Source organism: Urocitellus parryii, chromosome 3, assembly GCF_045843805.1.
Source record: "Urocitellus parryii isolate mUroPar1 chromosome 3, mUroPar1.hap1, whole genome shotgun sequence".
In the NCBI taxonomy this organism is placed as follows: domain Eukaryota; kingdom Metazoa; phylum Chordata; class Mammalia; order Rodentia; family Sciuridae; genus Urocitellus; species Urocitellus parryii.
The window spans coordinates 175,676,711-175,695,514 of record NC_135533.1 but is presented as its reverse complement, the minus strand read 5'-3'; the positions used below and the strand labels follow the sequence as shown (position 1 = coordinate 175,695,514).

General features: G+C 38.8%; 2 protein-coding genes across 7 annotated transcripts in view; one reads left to right on the top strand and one right to left on the bottom strand.

The window, feature by feature from the left end:
• Oxnad1 (oxidoreductase NAD binding domain containing 1) overlaps positions 1-8,544 on the bottom strand; it is a 67,782-nt gene extending 59,238 nt beyond the window's left edge. For 4 of the 5 annotated variants that reach the window (XR_013343360.1, XM_077796234.1, XM_026388602.2 and 1 more), the window contains exons 1-4: positions 8,247-8,538; positions 2,882-3,032; positions 1,303-1,429; positions 1,008-1,071 (exon numbers count right to left, since the gene is read on the bottom strand). Coding sequence is in view for 4 of the 5 variants with exons in the window: in XM_077796234.1 (XP_077652360.1) it covers positions 1,008-1,071; positions 1,303-1,421 (183 nt within the window). In the remaining variant the exon portion in view is untranslated. Of the gene's footprint in view, positions 1-1,007; positions 1,072-1,302; positions 1,430-2,881; positions 3,033-8,246 lie in introns of all 5 variants that reach the window. The other variant, XM_026388603.2, reaches the window with a different exon arrangement.
• Positions 8,545-8,739: 195 nt separating this feature from the next.
• Positions 8,740-15,798, top strand: Dph3 (diphthamide biosynthesis 3). 2 transcript variants are annotated; one of them, XM_026388617.2, is made up of 3 exons: positions 8,740-8,986; positions 9,460-9,534; positions 13,829-15,798. In XM_026388617.2, the coding sequence occupies exons 1-3, from the start codon at positions 8,879-8,881 to the stop codon at positions 13,892-13,894; spliced, it is 249 nt and encodes an 82-aa protein (XP_026244402.1). In that variant the 5' UTR covers positions 8,740-8,878; the 3' UTR covers positions 13,895-15,798. The 2 variants fall into 2 exon arrangements, with proteins under 2 accessions (XP_026244402.1, XP_026244403.1); XM_026388618.2 differs by having other exon boundaries at positions 9,460-9,541.
• The last annotated feature ends 3,006 nt before the right edge of the window (positions 15,799-18,804 follow it).

Below are 18,804 nucleotides of genomic sequence, written 5' to 3'. Positions count from 1 at the left end.
ACTCCTTAAAAATAAATCTTAACAAACTTCACATTTATGGAATCAGTATTTTTGTGTGGACAAAGTATTTTCAGATTGATCATCAATGGGAAAAGTATCTTCCCACATGCTTATGAACCCACTCTCTTGAGCTAATTTTACAGACTTAAACACACACACACACACACACACACACACAAAAAAAAAAAAAAAAAAAAAAAAACACCATGAAGCTGAATGAACATTACCCTCAGTCCATCCCAAAGCAATTTTCTGAAAGCAGAATTAAATTAAAGTAGGGCCTAAACATTACAGAATCTCCTTCTACTACACTAAAACTACTAAGCCAATACAATTTATGATCACGTTTGTAGAAGTGTAAAAAAAGCTTTTTATTTTTAATAGTTTAAACAGACTCCTAATACTAAGCTAAACGTTTCTGAATATGTGAAAAACACTCAAAAAAGCAAAATCAAATATCCCATTTATGTTTTTAAATGAAAATAGTTACTCACTGAGGTAAAGGGTGAGGATCCTTTAGCTCCCAGCCCTTGACACCCCTTCAGGTGGCAGATTAACTCTCTATAGTCTGAATATGGTGGAAAAACTGTACACCTTCCTTTCTCAGATGTTAGTGCTTTCTCCCTTGATGAAATAGGAAGTGTGGTTCTAAAGTATGGATGAACAAGGATTTGGAGACACGGTGTCCAAAAAAAAAAAAAAAAAGAAAAAAGAAATGATAAGGTATTCATAAAATATAGACTCTCTAAGTAGTTCTATCTCTAAAGTAACTAAACATCAAACCTGTGAGGATATTTCCCTTAATGCTGCCATACTCCAGCCTTCAAAAATTAACTTAACCCATTCATTTCAAGCTTAAAGGAAAAATTGAAGACTTTTGTCATCTTTTCAAATTATCACATATCCTTAGAAATTTTCAGAAAAGAACTTGCCTTCCTCATAAGCCTGTCATAACCATGCACAAACTGTCCAACCAGAAAAACCTGTCATGCCCAAAAGATACAGACCTCCCGGCGAACGACACTTGCAGTTCTCTCCAAGTGATCAGTTTTCCTTTTGGATTTCATTATGCTTTAATAAAAAGTAAAATTAGGTTATTAAGTATTATCCTCATAAAAATAAATTATTTTCCCCTGTAATATCACAGTTATCCAAAATACAACATAATTATGGATCCTATAAAATGGTCAGAAGTTTAATGATCTATTAATGATAGGCATCTTTAAGCCAAGATGCTGCCTCTTTCTGGAGTCTGATATGCTTCACACAACTCTCAGCAGCTCTGAAGGCTTAATGACTCACCTCGTGAAAGTAAGGGGGCGAGAAGTGCTGGATGTCAACTTCGAAGCAGCAGCCCGAGTGCACACTGCTCCCACATAGCCTCGAAACAACCCAGAAATCAAGAAAGCAGCACAGGCCATGGTACTTCCTGGGCAAACAAAAGAATGAAGTTTAAAATTATTTTAGGAAAAATTGGGGAAACATCAGACTATTTAAAGAAACAGTGAAAAAGAGTTTCAATCTGTTGGTATAGTTATGAGTTGTTCAATTAGCAAAGGGCCTGACTTTACCTGACAATTTTTGCAATCATTCAGAACTGATTCACTGTAACTGTACAGCATGTAAGTATGCAATTCTTGATGCTAACAGTCATGAATCACTTAATAATGGGGATACATTTTGAGAACTGCTTCATCAGATGATATTGTCATTATACAAACATCATAAAGAACTTACACAAACCTACATAGCATAGGTTACTCAATATGGCCTCTTAATGCAATCAAGAAATGCAATAACCATGAGATAAAAGGCTGCTGCCAGCATAACACGGCATATTGCTTTATAGTAAACTTTACAAGTAGCAATACAAGAGCTGGGATTGTGGCTCAGCAGTACAACACTTGCCTAGCATGTATGAGGCACTGGGTTCAATTCTCAGCACTGCATATAATAAAATAAACATCAACTGACAAGTAGCAGTACGTAATTATACATGCTATACTTTTATATAAGCGACAGCACAGTAGGTTTGTTTACACTAGCATCATCACAAGCATGAGTAACATGCTGTTCTGAGATGTTACAAAGGCTTCAATGCCATAAGGCAACAGGAAATTTTCAGCATTATAATCTTACAGAATGGAAGATATGGTCATATATATATAGTCCTCTGAAGACAGAATCATGCAGCATGTGGCCGATTTGGGAGATCAAAAGAGAACATGTATGCAGACACAAGCTACAAAATTTGTTTACTCTATTAGTAGCCTTTTTGGATATTTTCTAGTTTGGGATATTCTGAAAAGTATTCTTATATGTTTTGGTTTTTAAATATTTGGGAACCTCAGTAAATTTGTCTTCCTCTTTCACTAATTTCTGGCAAGAAATATTAAAGAATTGGATGGTGCTCATCAGGTCAAATACAGTTCAGTCTACTCTCTGGGCTGGAGCTCACTCAGTGGTACAGCACTTGCCTTGCAATGTGTGAGGCACTGGGTTCAATCCTCAGCACCACGTAAAAATAAAAATATGTCCATCTTCCAACTAAAAAAATTTTTTTTAAATTTACTCTGCTTCTGTAATAGAATAAGATTAAACCAGGTGGTGATACAAGTCAGACATATTTAGTCAGCTGTAACCACATCAGATTTTAAAAAGCCCAATGCTTCGTAACTAGTCTTTAGATAAAAACTCTTCTTGCCATTGTATGATGCAGCTTGATTGCAAATAAACATGCCATTGGCTACTTTTTTCTAGTAAATGGAAAAAAAGCATAAGGCCTTTTCACCTCATGCAAGATTACTAAATGTAGTTTCTCTCCTTTAAATGTGTCTAAACCAAAAATGATTTTTCATCACCAAAAGAAGGTGAAACTTACTTTAGAAGTCCATGAGATTTTAGGAGTCATTCAAGGTATGGCTGGTTCACTGACTGACACAGTCTGCTCCTGGTATTACACTGACATCTCTGGATGTACACTGGCTGGAACATGGAAAGTTTTTCCTTATACTGACATTCTCACCAAGTTCCTGTGATAACAGGGACAACACGTAAAAACAATGTTTTGGGAAACTCAGAAAAAGACCTAGTAAGTATCAGTTGTGAAAGGAAAGGCTCATTGTAATCAGAGGCATGAGCTCACAGCAAGGCCATTCTCAATTCTTCCCCCTCATGGTTCCACTTCTTTTTTATCTTATTGCTTCTCTTGTTCATCCTCCTGCTTAGATACCCACCTCCTTAACTTAGGATACCCACCCCATGAAATACCTTTCTATACTGTTTTCATCCTGCCATCTGTTGGCCACCTGCCCTGTCTGGCCACTGGTGGTTCCTCTTATGGTTCTGCTCAGTTTGAGATCCTACCATGATGAAAAAAGTACAACCACAGTCACAGGCTAAAATGACAGATGTCACTTGAGATCAGGTTCCCCAATTAAATTTAACTGCTATACAGTTAAATAGAAAATATTGTTCTGCTGTTTTAGACAGCTACTGCTAAAATAAATTGTCTTTATGATAGGATACATCTTAGTGACTATGCTGTTTGAATAGACTACTTCTCAACTGGAAGCAAATTTTAATTTTTAAAAGCTGTTCTCAAAATTCTAAAATTCTGTAATAATAATCATGACCAAGAATGCCACCTACTGGAAAATAAAGAGCATTTTTTAAAAATATTCAAAGTGCCTTTCTAAGTTTTTAATGCCAGACCTTAGAATAAGGTATTTTAAAAAATTACCCACTTTTACCTGTCCAAGGATTTTACTCACATATCCAAAGGGTTTAATCAAAGGAGATCAACATATATTAAGTAATTTCCAAAACTATATAATGAATATTCCATAGATGTGTATATCCTCACAAACTACCCAAAATTTGTAACTATTTCTAAAACAGAAAAATTATCATAAATGATAAAACTGATATCCATAACAAAGTACTAAAGCAAATTACTGGAAGGAACAGATTAAATTTAAGATTTGAGACAAATTACAGTGATTTCAGTTCAACAAATACATTCAGTTCATTCAACAATTCCAGGATGCCAGGCACTATTTGTCATGTCATGGAGTAAGTAGGTGGGGGAATATCAGGGTAGGTCTCTCTGAAGTGATCATACTTGAGCTGAAACCAGAACAATTAAGAGGCAACCAAGCAGATGTTAAGGGCAGAGCATTCTGCCACAGGGATAAGCAAGAACAAAGGCAAAAACAAGGGAAAAGTCTAGCATGTTAAAGGAACCAAGGTCAGTGACACCAGAGAGCAGTATGGTTAACACTTTAGGCTAAAATTTAATAATCTACATGAGAATGAAAGGAAATTGAGCAAGTAATTGAGACCCAAATCACAGTAGGCCATGGCAAATGGACTTTACCCCAAGTCACTAGGAAGCAACTGAAAAGTCTGAATAAATCAGGAGGACATAATCTATTTTTAAATGATTACCCAGGTTGCTGTGTGAAGAATGGATTATCCAAGGGCAAAAGTAGAAAGCAGAAAATATAGTTAGGAGGTTCCAGTCTAAAAGTACGGTAGGAACTAGGTGTAGGCATGGTGGCGCACTCTGTAATCCCAGGCACTCAGGAGGCTAAGGCAGGAGGATCACAAGTTCAAAATTTGTAACTATTTCTAAAACAGAGAAATTATAATTTTTTTTAATTTTAAAACTGATATACCTACTCCATCTCCAAGGAGATAACATGACAAATAGTGCCTGGCATCCCCAGAATTGTTGAATGAACTGAGTGTATTTGTTGAACTGACATCACTGTAATTTGTCTCAAATCTTAAATTTAATCTGTTCCTTCCAGATTAAATTAAATAGTTGCCCAGCACTGGCAAGTGAGACCTTGTTTCAAAATAAAAAAAAAAAAAAAAAAAAAAAAAAAAGGGGCTGAAGATGTAGCTTAGTTATAGGGTGCCCTTGGGTTCAATCTCCAATGCTGAGCAGGGGGAGGGGCATTATGAAAGGATAAGAGCTATAGAGATGACAGAAATAGATTCATATGAAATTATTTTGAAATTAGAGCCCTACAACTTGCTGATAAATTAGATGAGATAGGACAGCAGAAAATGCAACAAGAATGCCTCAAAGACCACGAATCCCCTGAAATGAAGTAAATTTGAAGACCAATCTGGCACCTGTCAATTCAGAAACCTAGATGTCACAGAGGAAGCAATGGGACTCCAGGGGTTGGTAAGGAAAACTCAGTGGTATACTAGTGGTATGAGGAGTGTGCCTGACTTTGAATCAGTGGACTAGGCTCAAGTTTGACTCCTTGCCCTTTTTCAATCTTGGGCAAAGCATCTTTTACCATTTTAACAACACCCACATTGCTTCACTGGATTGCTGAAATGAATAAATAACACCTGTGAAGTACCTGGTAAGCAAGAGTGTTAATACAAAATCCTTAAAAACTTAAAAATCCCCTTCTCCTTGCCAAATGACCTATAGAAGTAGTGATTTGATAGTGCCAATAAACAACTTCCCCTGGCCTGAAATATAACAGCAGTCAAATACAGTTCGTTACACAGTTAAGACCCAGTTCTAAATCTGATATTATACTAAGAATTTTGGTCACTATTACTTTCCATATAAACAATGTTAACATTTATGGTAAAAAGATAAACTTGTGATCTCAAATGACCATAGGAACAAGCAAATCTGCTTCTGTCACACTCTCAGGGTTCAAAAATGTGTATTTACAAAATGTGTCTATTCCCTGTTAGGAATAAATGTAAAAATCAATAGTCACTGAATGTTTTCTTTGAGTAAAAAAAAAAACAAAACAAAAAATGAACATACATCATGTGCTTCACTATGGTTTCTTTGTTCACAGTCAAGCTCAAACTGGTCAGAACCACAAGAGGAACCACCTGTGGCCAAAGGGGATGAACAACAGGTGGCAAGATAAAAGCAGTAATGGAAGGCCTAGAATAATCCCCCCCCCATCCCCAACACTAGGTCTCAGGGGAACCAGCATAACCAAATCAATGTTCGTTTCAACTAGCCTGCTTGAAACGCCATCACATCATAAATGGCATTGCAGTTAATTAAGAGCCTAAATTCTAGGATCAGAAAGATCCGAGTTGTCACCACGGCTCACTGCAACTCACTAATTTGCCTTAACCATCAGGTTTCCCAATGTTAATGATACCTATACCTCAATGGGTTGTTTTAACATAATGTCTACAAAGGATTTGTACAGTGCCTGGCACATGTCAACGACCAATAAGTGGTGTGTTGCTTTTTCCATTTTAGATAATTCTTAAAGTTATAAAATTACAAAGAGAAACTACCTGACATCCCCTATAACTTTTAGGATTTTAACCTAAGATTTTTAGATGCTCCAGCAAACTGGTGTGTTTTGGGTGGGTTTTTTTTTTTTTTTTTTTTTTTGGGTAGTGGGGATTAAACCCAAGGGTGCTTAACCACTGAGCCACATCAGCCCCTTTTTTATATTTTATTTAGAGACAGGATCTCTCGCTAAGTTGCTTAGGACCTTGCTAAGTTGCCAAGGCTGGCTTTGATCCTCCTGCCTCAGCTTCCCAAGCAGCTGGGATTACAGGCATATGCCACAATGCCTGGCAGCAAACTGTTTTAAGTAAGTCCAAATTGCTTTCCAAAAGGCCTACAAGGACTGTAATTCTAGCTCAGTGAAACAGCATGTGCTTAACTTGCACACGGCCCTAGGTTCAATTTCTAGCACCAAAGAAAAAATATATATATTTTATATAACATATAATATAAATGAACCTTCCAATTTATGCTTCCTATAAAACAAAACATGACTTGCATTCATTTCTGTATATTCAAAAGTGGCTCATATAAGAATTAAAGACAGTTCTGTAATCAATGGAACTAAACAATTCCGCCTATCTCCAAAAGATTATCTGGGAAGTATTTGTGTCTAAGTGATACCAAGAGCAACCACACAGCTGTGTGGGCTTTAATGGGATTTCTCCAGACACACCTGAATCTCCACAGTTAACCTTCAACAAGTTTAAATGTTACCTAATTGCTGGGTACATCTCCAATTTAGCAAAAATCGTTTGTGGAACCTCTGAAATGACCTTCTACCAACTCCATTAATGTACTTCTGGAATTTTCTCCCAAAGACTTCTCTGCCTTCATGTTTTCAAGCTTTAAAAGAGCTTGAAGACACACAACTGCAATCCCAGCTACTCAGGAGACTGAAGCAGGAGGATCTAAAATTCAAAACCAATGTGGGCAACTTCCACATACCATACCTCAAAATAAATTAAGGGCTGGGGATAAAACTCAGCATGAGAGGGCTTGCCTATCAGGTATGAGGCCCTGGGTTCTATCTTTAGTACCACAAACAAAAAGTAAAACACAAGGGCTAAAATCCAAGCAGAGCTTATCCAGTGTGCACAAAATTGATAACTTCATGGAAACACTTGAGTGTAAGTACATAAGCATAAGGATGTATTAAGTATGTGTTATGAAAATGTGAAGTTTTATTTGATCGCCAAACCAAGTGAGACTCGATTTCCAAGTAAAAGAAGAATGCTAGTGAAAAGGATCTTGGAATCATCTCTAGCCCAATGTTTTCTTGAAGAGAAATAGGCCTGAAGAATGTAAATCTCCAACCAGAGCTCATTTGCAATCGAGTCAGATTCTAAGTCACGATCTTCTGGTTTTCAACAATGCTTTTTCAACACTGCATTCCTTTTCTACTGATATGTGAATAACTGCCTAGTAATGGAGTAGTACCCCATTGTGAGGAGGTTGTACCAAAACAGGTACTAGCACTATTTTCAAAGAAACCACTTTATATTGGCATTTAGCTTCAGGATATACACAGGCCTCCTACTGATAATCTTACGTACCCACACCGTTCGTTTTACAAAGAAACTGGGATTCGCATTAGTGGTCTGTTCCTGGGCTTTGGAGATGGCCAGGCTTTTCATTATTTCCAAGGTAAGTGAGGTTAGTCAAGATGCCCACTCTGTACCTCAGTTTAAAGATTAATAAAATGGACCCCCAGGTTTAATGGGAGAATTATACTTTGCTCAATACCTGGCACATAACAACTACCAATAATAAGAATAACAACAATAACGTTACTGTTACTACGTATCATAATAGTTAATGATATTATGTGCCTGGCAAATATATAACTAGAATTCAGTCCCCGCCTTCCAGATCTTGAGCTTCTCAGCAACACAAAACGGGATATTTGAAGATGTCTGGGGTGAAGGAAGAGGCGGGTATGTACCTGCGCCAGGAGATATAAGTTGGGCTTCGCCCTGGGCTCAAGGTCACTAGCTGAAGCGAAACTCCAGGAGAGCTGGTTGTCTGTCACCCGTGAGGGGCAGAGAGCACGCTGAGCTGCTACTACCGCTGTCTGGAACCAAAGCGACGCCCTCCTCTTCCTGAGGACCAGGTGGGTGAAAGCTGCAGCCCTCAGCGGACCGTTTGAGACCTCCCTGAAGTCTGCGACGGGCTGCACACGCCGGGACACTTACTTTATAGCCCAGCTCCAAATTCCACGCCTCCGCCGTGGAGCCTCCTAGGTCCACGGGGTGACGTAATGGCAGCACGAGCGAGCCTTACATGCTATTGGTCGCTGCTGTCCAATGGGAGTAGGGCTGCGCGACACTGCTGAGCAGGAAGCGCCATCTTTCCAGTCTCTGCCCATAACTCAATCATCTCCATGGTGACCGCGACCCGGTCACCCATTTGGCGGCCAAGGCCGGAGTTGCGTCATTGTCTATGCGCCGGAAGCTGTAGTTCCTGCCCCAGAGAGTGGTCACGGCGCCGGGTCCCAGCCGGCTTTCGGGAAGTTAGACCTACAGAGGCGTTGTCAGACGGCTGGGGCACCTGACCTCTGCCGGCCCCAACGACCCCATGGCAGTGTTTCACGACGAGGTGGAGATCGAGGACTTCCAATATGACGAGGACTCCGAAACGTATTTCTACCCCTGTCCGTGTGGGGATAACTTTTCTATCACCAAGGTAACTTCAGGGACCCGCGCAGGGACTCACTAGAGCAGGCGCGTTTTCGCTGTGCTCTGTTCTTCGCGTATTTGCTTTCAGTCATCCTTGCGGCCCTGAGTCCACTTATGTTCTGTGTTCCCAAACCCATCCCTCTCCCTGAACTCTCAGCGAGCACATCATTCTGGCCTTCAGTTTAGCCCGGGAGTGGGTGTCAAGGAGAGCCGGTTTTGTTACTCCCCGGTCTCTCTTAAGGGTCTCTTCCCGGGATACTTCTTTGGAAGAGGGGAATCGTTTTTGTTTCCCAGGGGGTTTGAGGCAACGGAACCTCTCCTGACCTTCCTGAGTGTTTCCCTTTAAGTGAGGGAGAAGGCTCTTTGGGCTCGCACCCACCTTGCAGGGAGGCAAGCCACATAGAGGTGGGAGAGGTTTGATGGGGAGGAGATAGCGAAGGGAAGATCGTGCTGACCAAACGTTGTTTGATTTCGTTATAGGAAGATTTGGAGAATGGGGAAGACGTGGCAACGTGTCCTAGCTGCTCTCTCATTATAAAAGTGATTTATGACAAAGTAAGGGGTAAGGGGTCAATTTTAAAATGGGGGGGGGGGCGGAGTGTGAGACAATGGCAAGGACCTAGAGCAGCCTGGCTGTAATAAGTAAATGCAGAAGATTGTTCCTTAACAAGGTGCTGGGTTAAGCGCGCGCTGTTTTTGTTTTTTTAAAACAAGCTTTAAAAATTACTAATTAACAGCCATATCATAAATTAAAATTTACAATTCTGATTATGTAACTCGTTTTAGCTTTGAAGAGAGTGATAAAGAAAACTGCTCTTTAATGGAAACGATTATGTATTATATAGAAGAAAAATAATTTTAAATGTCTTAGTTGACACTCTGTTCCTCTATTTCATATGTAACTAAATTATTTTCAGAGCCCCTGGTTACATTTTGACAGGAACAGTTACTTATTATTTCTTGCTTAGCTTATATGTAGAACTTGAGTATCTTGTTTGAATATAATTCCTCATTGCCATTTTGAAGTTGCATTTTATTCTTCAGTTATCCTATTGCCTTTCACAAGGATATTGATGATAGAAAAAAACTACTCTCCCCCCCCAAAGTTTTATTTTTCTAATGGATTCTTAAAGATGAACTCTAATATTAGTATAGGGAAAGTGCAGACAAGACTTCAAGAGAAGTAGGCTATAATTTAGACCATAATGTAGAACTTGAATAATTTATTCTTTTGTTAAAATGTATTCTATAACAAATCTGGAGTGCCAGTCTGGGAGGAGGCTATAATTTAAAATAAGGTAATAATGACAATATTTATTAAGAAAGGCCTTATATAAGTAAAGATTTGAAAGAGATAAGAGAGAGAGCTATTTACATGTGTGACATAGAGTTAGGCAAATTAACATTCATTGATGAGATCTTAAGGCAGGAATATACCTGGTTTTGTCAAGGAAAAAAAAGGCCAGTGACCAGAGCAAATGAGGGTGAAGGTAGTTCAAGATGAAAAGAGTGGGGCAGATCACAAAGATTTAAAGAGACACTTTGACTTTTACTGTGAATGATGGAGGGAACCACTGGAGGATTTTTAAACAGAAATGCTATAACCCCACCTATGTTTTAAAAGGATGATTCTGGCTACTGTGTTCAGAGTAGACTGAGGGAGCAAGGAGAGAAATGGGAAAAACAAATAGGCTGTTACACTAACCAAAACAAGAAATGGCTTAGACTGGAGCAATGCAGGTGGTGAGAAGTGGTTGGATTCTATATACACTTTGAAAGATAAGGATTTTCTTGCTGGTTGGATGTAAAGTATGGGAGGAATCGGGTGATTTTACCATTTTTGGTCTAGCTAGAAGGGTAGAATTACTAACAGCTGGGGTTACAGAACTATAGGTGCACAGGTGGGAGGTAGATATACTAAGTTTGAGAAGGCTATTTGACATCCAAGTGGAGCTTCTGAGAAAGCAATTGAATATGCATGACAGCTGGCAGTATAAATTTGGGAGTTACCAGCAAAAAGATAGTATTCAGAGCCAGGATATTGGATGAGATCCCCAGGACTTTGAATATAGATGAAATGGACAAAAGAAAGAACTGAATCTTGAGGTGCTCTAGTATTAAAAGGTCAAGGAAGAAGTTAAGGAATGTGCAAAGCTAACTGAAAAGGAGCAAACACTGCAGAAGGAGGAAATTCAACAGTGCCATATCCTGGGAGCCAGATGAGAAAAGGGGGAGGAATGAGATTCTTGTCAGATTCCACTGTTAGAAGAAAACTGAGAATTAACTATTGGCTTTGGCAACACACAATTAACTTATGATGGTGTTGAGAGCAGTTTCAGGGAGGGACTGGGGACAGCTTGATTGGAGAAACCTGGTAGATGGGAAATAGTTCGAAAGAATGGGGAAATAGGGGCTGGGGTTATGGCTCAGCAGTAGAGCACTTGCCTGGCATGTGTGAGGCCCTGGGTTCAAATCTCAGCACCACATATAAATAAATAAAATAAAGGTCCATCAACAACTAAAAAAAATCATTCTTTAAAAAAAAAGAATGGGGAAATAGGAGTCAATAAGTGTGGACATTTCTTTAAAATGGTTTGCTACAAAGAGAAGCAGAGACATGGTACAATAACTGGTAATGATAGAGGATTATCAGAGGTTTTCAGGTCATAACTCCTCAGCTCCATCATTGTAGACACTGGAAGTTAGATTTCACCATTGTTGTGGTTTTGCCAAGCGGATATAATTGACCATGGAATGTGAACTTAGGTAAAGAGAACATCTAGATGAGGGACTCTGAAAAGGTGGTAGGGATAAAGAAGAGGTCCAGACCTGAACAGACACTTCTCAGAAGAGGACATACAATCAATCAATAAGTACATGAAAAAATGCTCACCATCGCTAGCAGTCAGAGAAATGCAAATCAAAACTACCCTAAGATACCATCTCACTCCAGTAAGATTGGCAGCCATTAGGAAGTCAAACAACAATAAGTGCTGGAGAGGATGTGGGGAAAAGGGCACTCTTGTTCATTGCTGGTGGGACTGCAAATTGGTGCAGCCAATTTGGAAAGCAGTATGGAGATTTCTTGGAAAGCTGGGAATGGAACCACCATTTGACCCAGCTATTCCCCTTCTCGGTCTATTCCCTAAAGACCTAATAAGAGCATGCTACAGGGACACTGCTACATCGATGTTCATAGCAGCACAATTCACGATAGCAAGATTGTGGAATCAGCCTAGATGCCCTTCAATAGATGAATGGATTAAAAAAATGTGGCATTTATACACAATGGAGTATTACTCTGCATTTAAAAATGACAAAATCATAGAATTTGGAGGGAAATGGATGGCATTAGAGCAGATTATGCTAAGTGAAGCTAGTCAATCTTTAAAAAACAAATACCAAATGACTCCTCTGATATAAGGGGAGGAAACAAGGACAGGGTAGGGACGAAGAGCTTGAGACGAAGATTTTCATTAACAGGGTTGAGAGGTGGGAGGGAAAGGAAACGAGAAGGGGAATCGCATGGAAATGGAAGGCGATCCTCAGGGTTATACAAAATGACATATAAGAGGAAAGGAGGGGTAAGACAAGATAATTCAAATGGAAGAAGTGATTTACAGTAGAAGGGGTAGAGAGAGAAAAGGGGAGGGGAGGGGAGGGGAGGGGGGATAGTAGAGAATAGGACAGACAGCAGAATACATCAGACACTAGAAAGGCAATATGTCAATCAATGGAAGGGTAACTGATGTGATACAGCAATCTGTATACGGGATAAAATTGGGAGTTCATAACTCATTTGAATCAAACTGTGAAATATGATGTATGAGGAACTATGTAATGTTTTGAACGACCAACAATAAAAAAAAAAAAAAAAAAGAAGAGGTCCAGAGGGGTTGAAATATGGGATTTGGGATGGATAGATGCAGTAACAGAGATTAGTGATGGTATGGTCTCATGAGATTAGATTCAAAGTTGGTTGATTTTAGACAAGGGAAGAGAATGGTGACAGAAAAGAGCCAATCCCACTTCCAAGCCCTGTGGTACTAGGGCTCTGAAAACACTAGAAGGGGACATAGAGGAAACTGCCCTGGGTTATAACTTCATCTCAACCTAGCATTGTTGTGCAGAGCTCACCTGTACTTAGTAGAATGTTTAGCTGCATCCCTGGGCTCTTCCCATTAAATGATAGTAAGCAACCCTCAGGTGCATCAGCCTAAAATGTTTCCAGACATTAGGGGCAAAGGAACACTTTAAAGAAGAGTTGAGAATAAGGACCATTGTGGACCATGAATTCCAAAGAGCAAGGTAGAAGAATTCCAGAGGCAGGAAAAGTAGTAGCTGATCCTTCAGGGATCAGATTGCAGGGGTAGCCTGGGAGGCAGAGTATTCTTGTGGCAGTTGACATAAATCAGGATAAATTATCAGAGATTGAATTTCATTTAAAAAGTAGCTAACATTAAAGATTTCTGTGTTGGAAAAACACATAAAGACATATTTCTTCTAGTTGAAAGAAGGGATTAGTTTGAAAAGGATATAACTTCAAATGACCAAAATTTGAAATAATGAATATAAAAACTTAGAAAATGTAACATGCCCTTACATTATTTCCAAGAAATGGTAGCTTGCAAGTGAAGATGGGCATGTTTATAAGGCATTTATTAAATGATGAATTCAGTACTGAATACCAGTATACTTTTAAAATTTTAATTCTAGTTCTGGCCTTGAACAAGAATGAAGCAATATAGCAATGGGAGAATTAACAACTGTATTGAATCTCTAACAAAATGAAGGTAATATTAATATACCTATGATATAGAACTCAATGTCATTTCTCATTCTGTCTTAGGATCAATTTATGTGTGGAGAAACAGTCCCGGCCCCTTCATCCAACAAAGAATTAGTTAAATGCTGAAGAAACCTTCAGGAATCCACATCCTGAACAGTTGAGAATGAGCCCAGGTGGAAATATCAAATGCAGAGTAACTGATTTTTTTCATGGGGACAACTGTTTTGTGGTTTGTCATTCTGTTAGGATGTGGATCTTTTCACCAACTGCTGAGTTCATCTTCAAAAAGAAAAGTGAGCACCAGATAGGTCATACCTGGATTTCATGTTTAGAATGTTGAATTGGAAGATTCTTAATTATCCATCTGAATTTAAACGAAGATAATTTTACATCAGTGCTTTCTTTCCCTTATACCTTAAACCTAATTCAGTATCTGATAACAGCATCATCTACCTCAGTCATTAGGATTTCTTAGTTTAAAAGGTATATTTTTAATTAGTTACCAATATGGTTAAAATTAGCCCTTTCTTTGAAATTTGACATCAGCTTTATTACTCTAACTTAAAATTTGTTGCTTCATCAGTACTGCACTTCCAGTTCCCTCACCAAGCCAGTCTCCCCAGTCTTGCTATTATTAGAATGTTCAGGTTCTGTTCAGTATGTTTTTTCTGTTACACTTCATGCACAGAGTTCTATTGTGGTAGTGAATAAGGAAGGTTAGTGAATACGGAAGAAAAATCTACAGTGAAATGATTGAAGAAGTGGAGAGTCCTTATGTTCCTTAAAAATCATGACAAGATTAAAAAAAAAAAATCAAAAGGAAGCAAAGTTGTTAACAATGAGAGGAGTTAAACATGCCAAATTAGTAAATGAGTGCTTTAATTATTTTACCAGATCAAAGCACATATTGTTGTATCTTGATTTTTGTTTATTTTCTGATAAAACTAATGAAATTGCTTTTCATAGAGAGGTTAATGCCAAGTCTCTGTGGCTAGTTCCAGTGCTTTTAGCCTATCACAGTATTGTGTCACTACTCCTAAAAAGTAAAGCATCTACAATAGAGAATGAACTTAAAAATGGGAGGCCTGTTCTGAATAAATATGTCCATGTGGACACATCTAATAAGCCTCTACAGCATGCAACCAAACCAAACATGTGCTCCTACAGAGAAATGTTGCTAGGGAGTAAGAGAAATATATGAAGATAGACTATTAGTCCTCCTTTGCTAGAGTGTTGAGAGTAGCAAGAAGTTAGAATCACAAGAAAACTGGAAAAAATTTCCATTATAAACACAAGTTTGCTGTCTGTATGAAAATGCACTAATACCTGGCAAGTTGTTTTAGGTATGGCTCCTGCAATTAGAAAAGCTTCTTAGAGTATGAGTGTTCTATACTGATTGATAAATAAACTACACACAATCTTTGGAAGTTTAAATTAAAACAAGTGGACTTAAAAAAAAAATCTGGCAGTAGCATGGCTGTATGCAACCATTAGGCTGAGACATAATAAATCAAAAATTATATGCTAGATATACTTCGTACATTATATGGCATATTTGTGACATGATGAGAAGTCTCACTGCTGCTTGGAACACTGTCAGCCCAGAAGTAATCTACACAACTTTGAAAAGCAAAGTGACTGCTCAGATGAACAGAGCAGAATACAAGTTAACTCTAGTGGGCAGTGACCTGCAAAGAGAAATGAACTGTCTCCACCTCATTTTAGATGGTACTAACTATATATAAACTTTCTCTGCTGCCAATTAATTTCAAGCAAGAACAGACATCCTTGGTGTGGGTCTACTGTGAGCATAGAACAGGACGAAAATTTGCCCAAATTCAAACATCCCAGGAGAAAAGAAATACAAGCAGCATTGACAGTCAGTGATTGTTGATAATGCTGCAATAATAGGAATGATTTTGTTTTAAAGCAACTGTGTTGTTTAAGTTTGAGAACTACAACAGAACATACCAGGAATTAATTGTATAGTAAGCAGAAAATAAAACCAAGGTTTTTCAGGTATGATTGGATTTCTGAGTGATGCTCGTGCCTTATTTAGCCCCACAGACATTTGTGGAGCACCTCTGTGAACTGATTTAATCCAATCTCTGTCTGATTAGCTCTGGGGTCTTGAGGCCAGGCCAGTGGATCCCTCACCTGTACAGGTATAGGAGATGGGATCAGAACGTTTTCAGCTATCAGTTCTCATTTCAGGTGTAGGGGATTGCCAGAATGGAAAGGGCAATTGAAACCTTGATAAACTCAAAACTTCTGAATCATGAATTACAGGGAAATTCCCAATTTTCATCAGCGATGTTACCACACTTCTGAGTTTGGAAATTAAGTCGGCTGTTTGAAGGATCTGCATATACTTTATACATTAAAAAGCATTTTTCTTGGATAGCACAAACATTTTTATAACTACATATTAATTTATTACCAGGATAAATTGTATTGGTGTGCTAAATAAAATCTGATAATTTAAGTTCTCTTGTTTTCACATAACTCTTCTTTTAAATATCAAAATATTACATTCAAAGGTTTTGGTGTGGTGATTTTATATAAGGTAGAAACCTTAACCTGCTTTGGGGCATTCTAAGTAGGTTTCTGACACAGACAGTAGAGGTTTTGTTTTGTTTTGAGATGGTCTCTCACTGTTGCCCAGAGTGACCTAGAATCTCTGGACTTGAGTTATCCTGCTGTCTCAGCCTCCCAATAGCTGGTACTATAGGCATTCATTACTGCATCAAGCATAGCAGACAATAGAGTTTTTAAATAGGAAAGAAATTGCTGATGTTAGTACAGTTTGGCCACTTGGATTTGGACTCTGGACTTTCATTGTTTAAAAAAAGTTAGCTTTAACTTAACTGTTAGTAAAACCAAAAATAATTGGCATTCTTAGGTGAATAATTCATTTTATTGATGGGAAAGAACTGATACTGTATTTAAGGCTGGTGATCAATTCTTGAAGTGGTTTGACAGCCCAGCTCTGGAGAGAACACACTTTGAATCTTAATTCCTCCAATATGATTTTAAGCAAGTTACTTAAATATATGTCTTGTCCCACAAAATGAAGACCATATGACCTCCCCAATAGGGTTGCTTTGTGAACTCATTCAGCAAGTGTCTGTGGACATGGCCACAATGGAGCTTATGTGCACCCAGAGGAGCCAGGAAATAAGATAGATTGGCTAAAGTCCTAAGGGAAACAGACTAGATAATGTGATGGTAACAGGGACAGGTACCTTTTTAAAGAATAGATGTCACGTGTGTAGCACTTTTTCTGAGACCTAAAGAATCAAACAACTGGGTGATAAATGATTAAATGAATTAATAACTGCAAAATATTTGGTATAGTGCCTATTGTGCAAAAAAAAAAAAAAAAAAAGTCATTCTAAGTCCAAAAGGAATTCAACATTGTCGTGAGCATTGGCAGCATCTTTAGAAGTGCAAAATTTTGGATGCTCCCACCGTTCACCTTACTGAATCTGGCAATGGAGCCCAGCAACCTGTACTTTAACAAGCACCCAAGCTGATTCTGATGCAGCCAAAGTTTGAGAACCACTGGTTTTCAAACTTGCTGACAGATTTGTAATCACCTGGGTTACTTTAAAAACCGATGTCACGGAAATTTAACTTATCTGGGAACAGCTTGGGCATCAGGAGTTTTGAAAAGCATCCCTGATGATTATAATGTGCAGCCAATGCAGAGAGCCACTGGGCTAAAAAGGCAGAAAATTCATAATTGCAAAGTACAAAGGGCCCAATTTTTTAAAAAATGTTCACACCTGCTTTGCACATGGAACAATGAATGTGGGCTCAATTGGCCACGTGCTTGTATCAGACCTGCAATTGGCCTTAACAAGCAACCAGCAGGGGGAGCCCAAGCTGGGCTAATGTACCCGGTGGGAGAGCCCCAGTCTCAGTGGCCTCTGGGCTGTGTCCTCTATTTAAACAGACAATCACATTTGCCAGCATTCGCTAATTACATACTTTGCAAAAGCGACAGCTTCTGCAGGTGTAAGTAATTAGGAGTTCTTAACTTGTTCCAGGGGTACCTGCCGTTCCCTACTTCCCACCAAGCAAATTGCTAATGATTACATATTCCACTGGGAGACCATTTTACAAATTATTTCCTGATAAGGGTTTAAAACAAAGAGCATAAAACAGAAATCACAGTTAAAAATACTAACCCCTGGCTCCAAAAATTGCTTAAAATGGGGATGGAGGTTGGATGAGGGAATCGCCACCCTCCTCTATACACTTGTAGAAGAAGAGTCCTAAAACTCGGAGGGTGAGGGGAGAACAACTGTAGATTTCTGAATGAATATTGGTCAGATTCTAGGAAGGCAAGTTAGCATTTTTTAAAAGAAAATTATTTTCTGGCCTTCAGACTTCACTACTAAAATTAGGGAAGAAAAGTCACTTTTCCCAAGTCCTGATGCAAGCAAACAAGTTTAAGCTTGCAGAGAAATCCGAAAGTGAGGTGCAACCAGTTGCTGAAATGGGAACCATGAAGGGGGCTGATGTCACTATTACTTCTGTGAATTTGCACCCAAACATTAGTGGAGAGATTAGGGTGCTGTTGGTCAATAGAGCTGATAAGCCAAAAAAGCAGATGTCCAGCAGGAAAGGGCGGGGGACAAATACCTAGTCTGCACCATGACGTCTGTTTCTCACCTCCTCTAATAGCAGCGCTCTTCAGAGTCACAGCCGCCACTTCCTTCCTATCTTCCAAACCTTTCTTAAATCTTGTTTTTAGCCAACTGTTACCTGGAACCATATTGGGGAAAAGAATTCTGCAAACTCCCAGCTTAGCCAAGTTAATGCACTACAAAACTACCAGTTATTGATTCTCAAAGACCACTCCAACCCTCTTGAATACTTTGGTTAGAAACCCCACTAACTTTAATCTTTGTACAACCTGTGGAAGCCTTGTGACAACACTTACTCCCTGAGATAGGACAAATGCTGGGAAACTGACCTAGCTACCCATGCAGATTAGAGGCATAGGTACTCAGTAGGCTGTTTCCAAA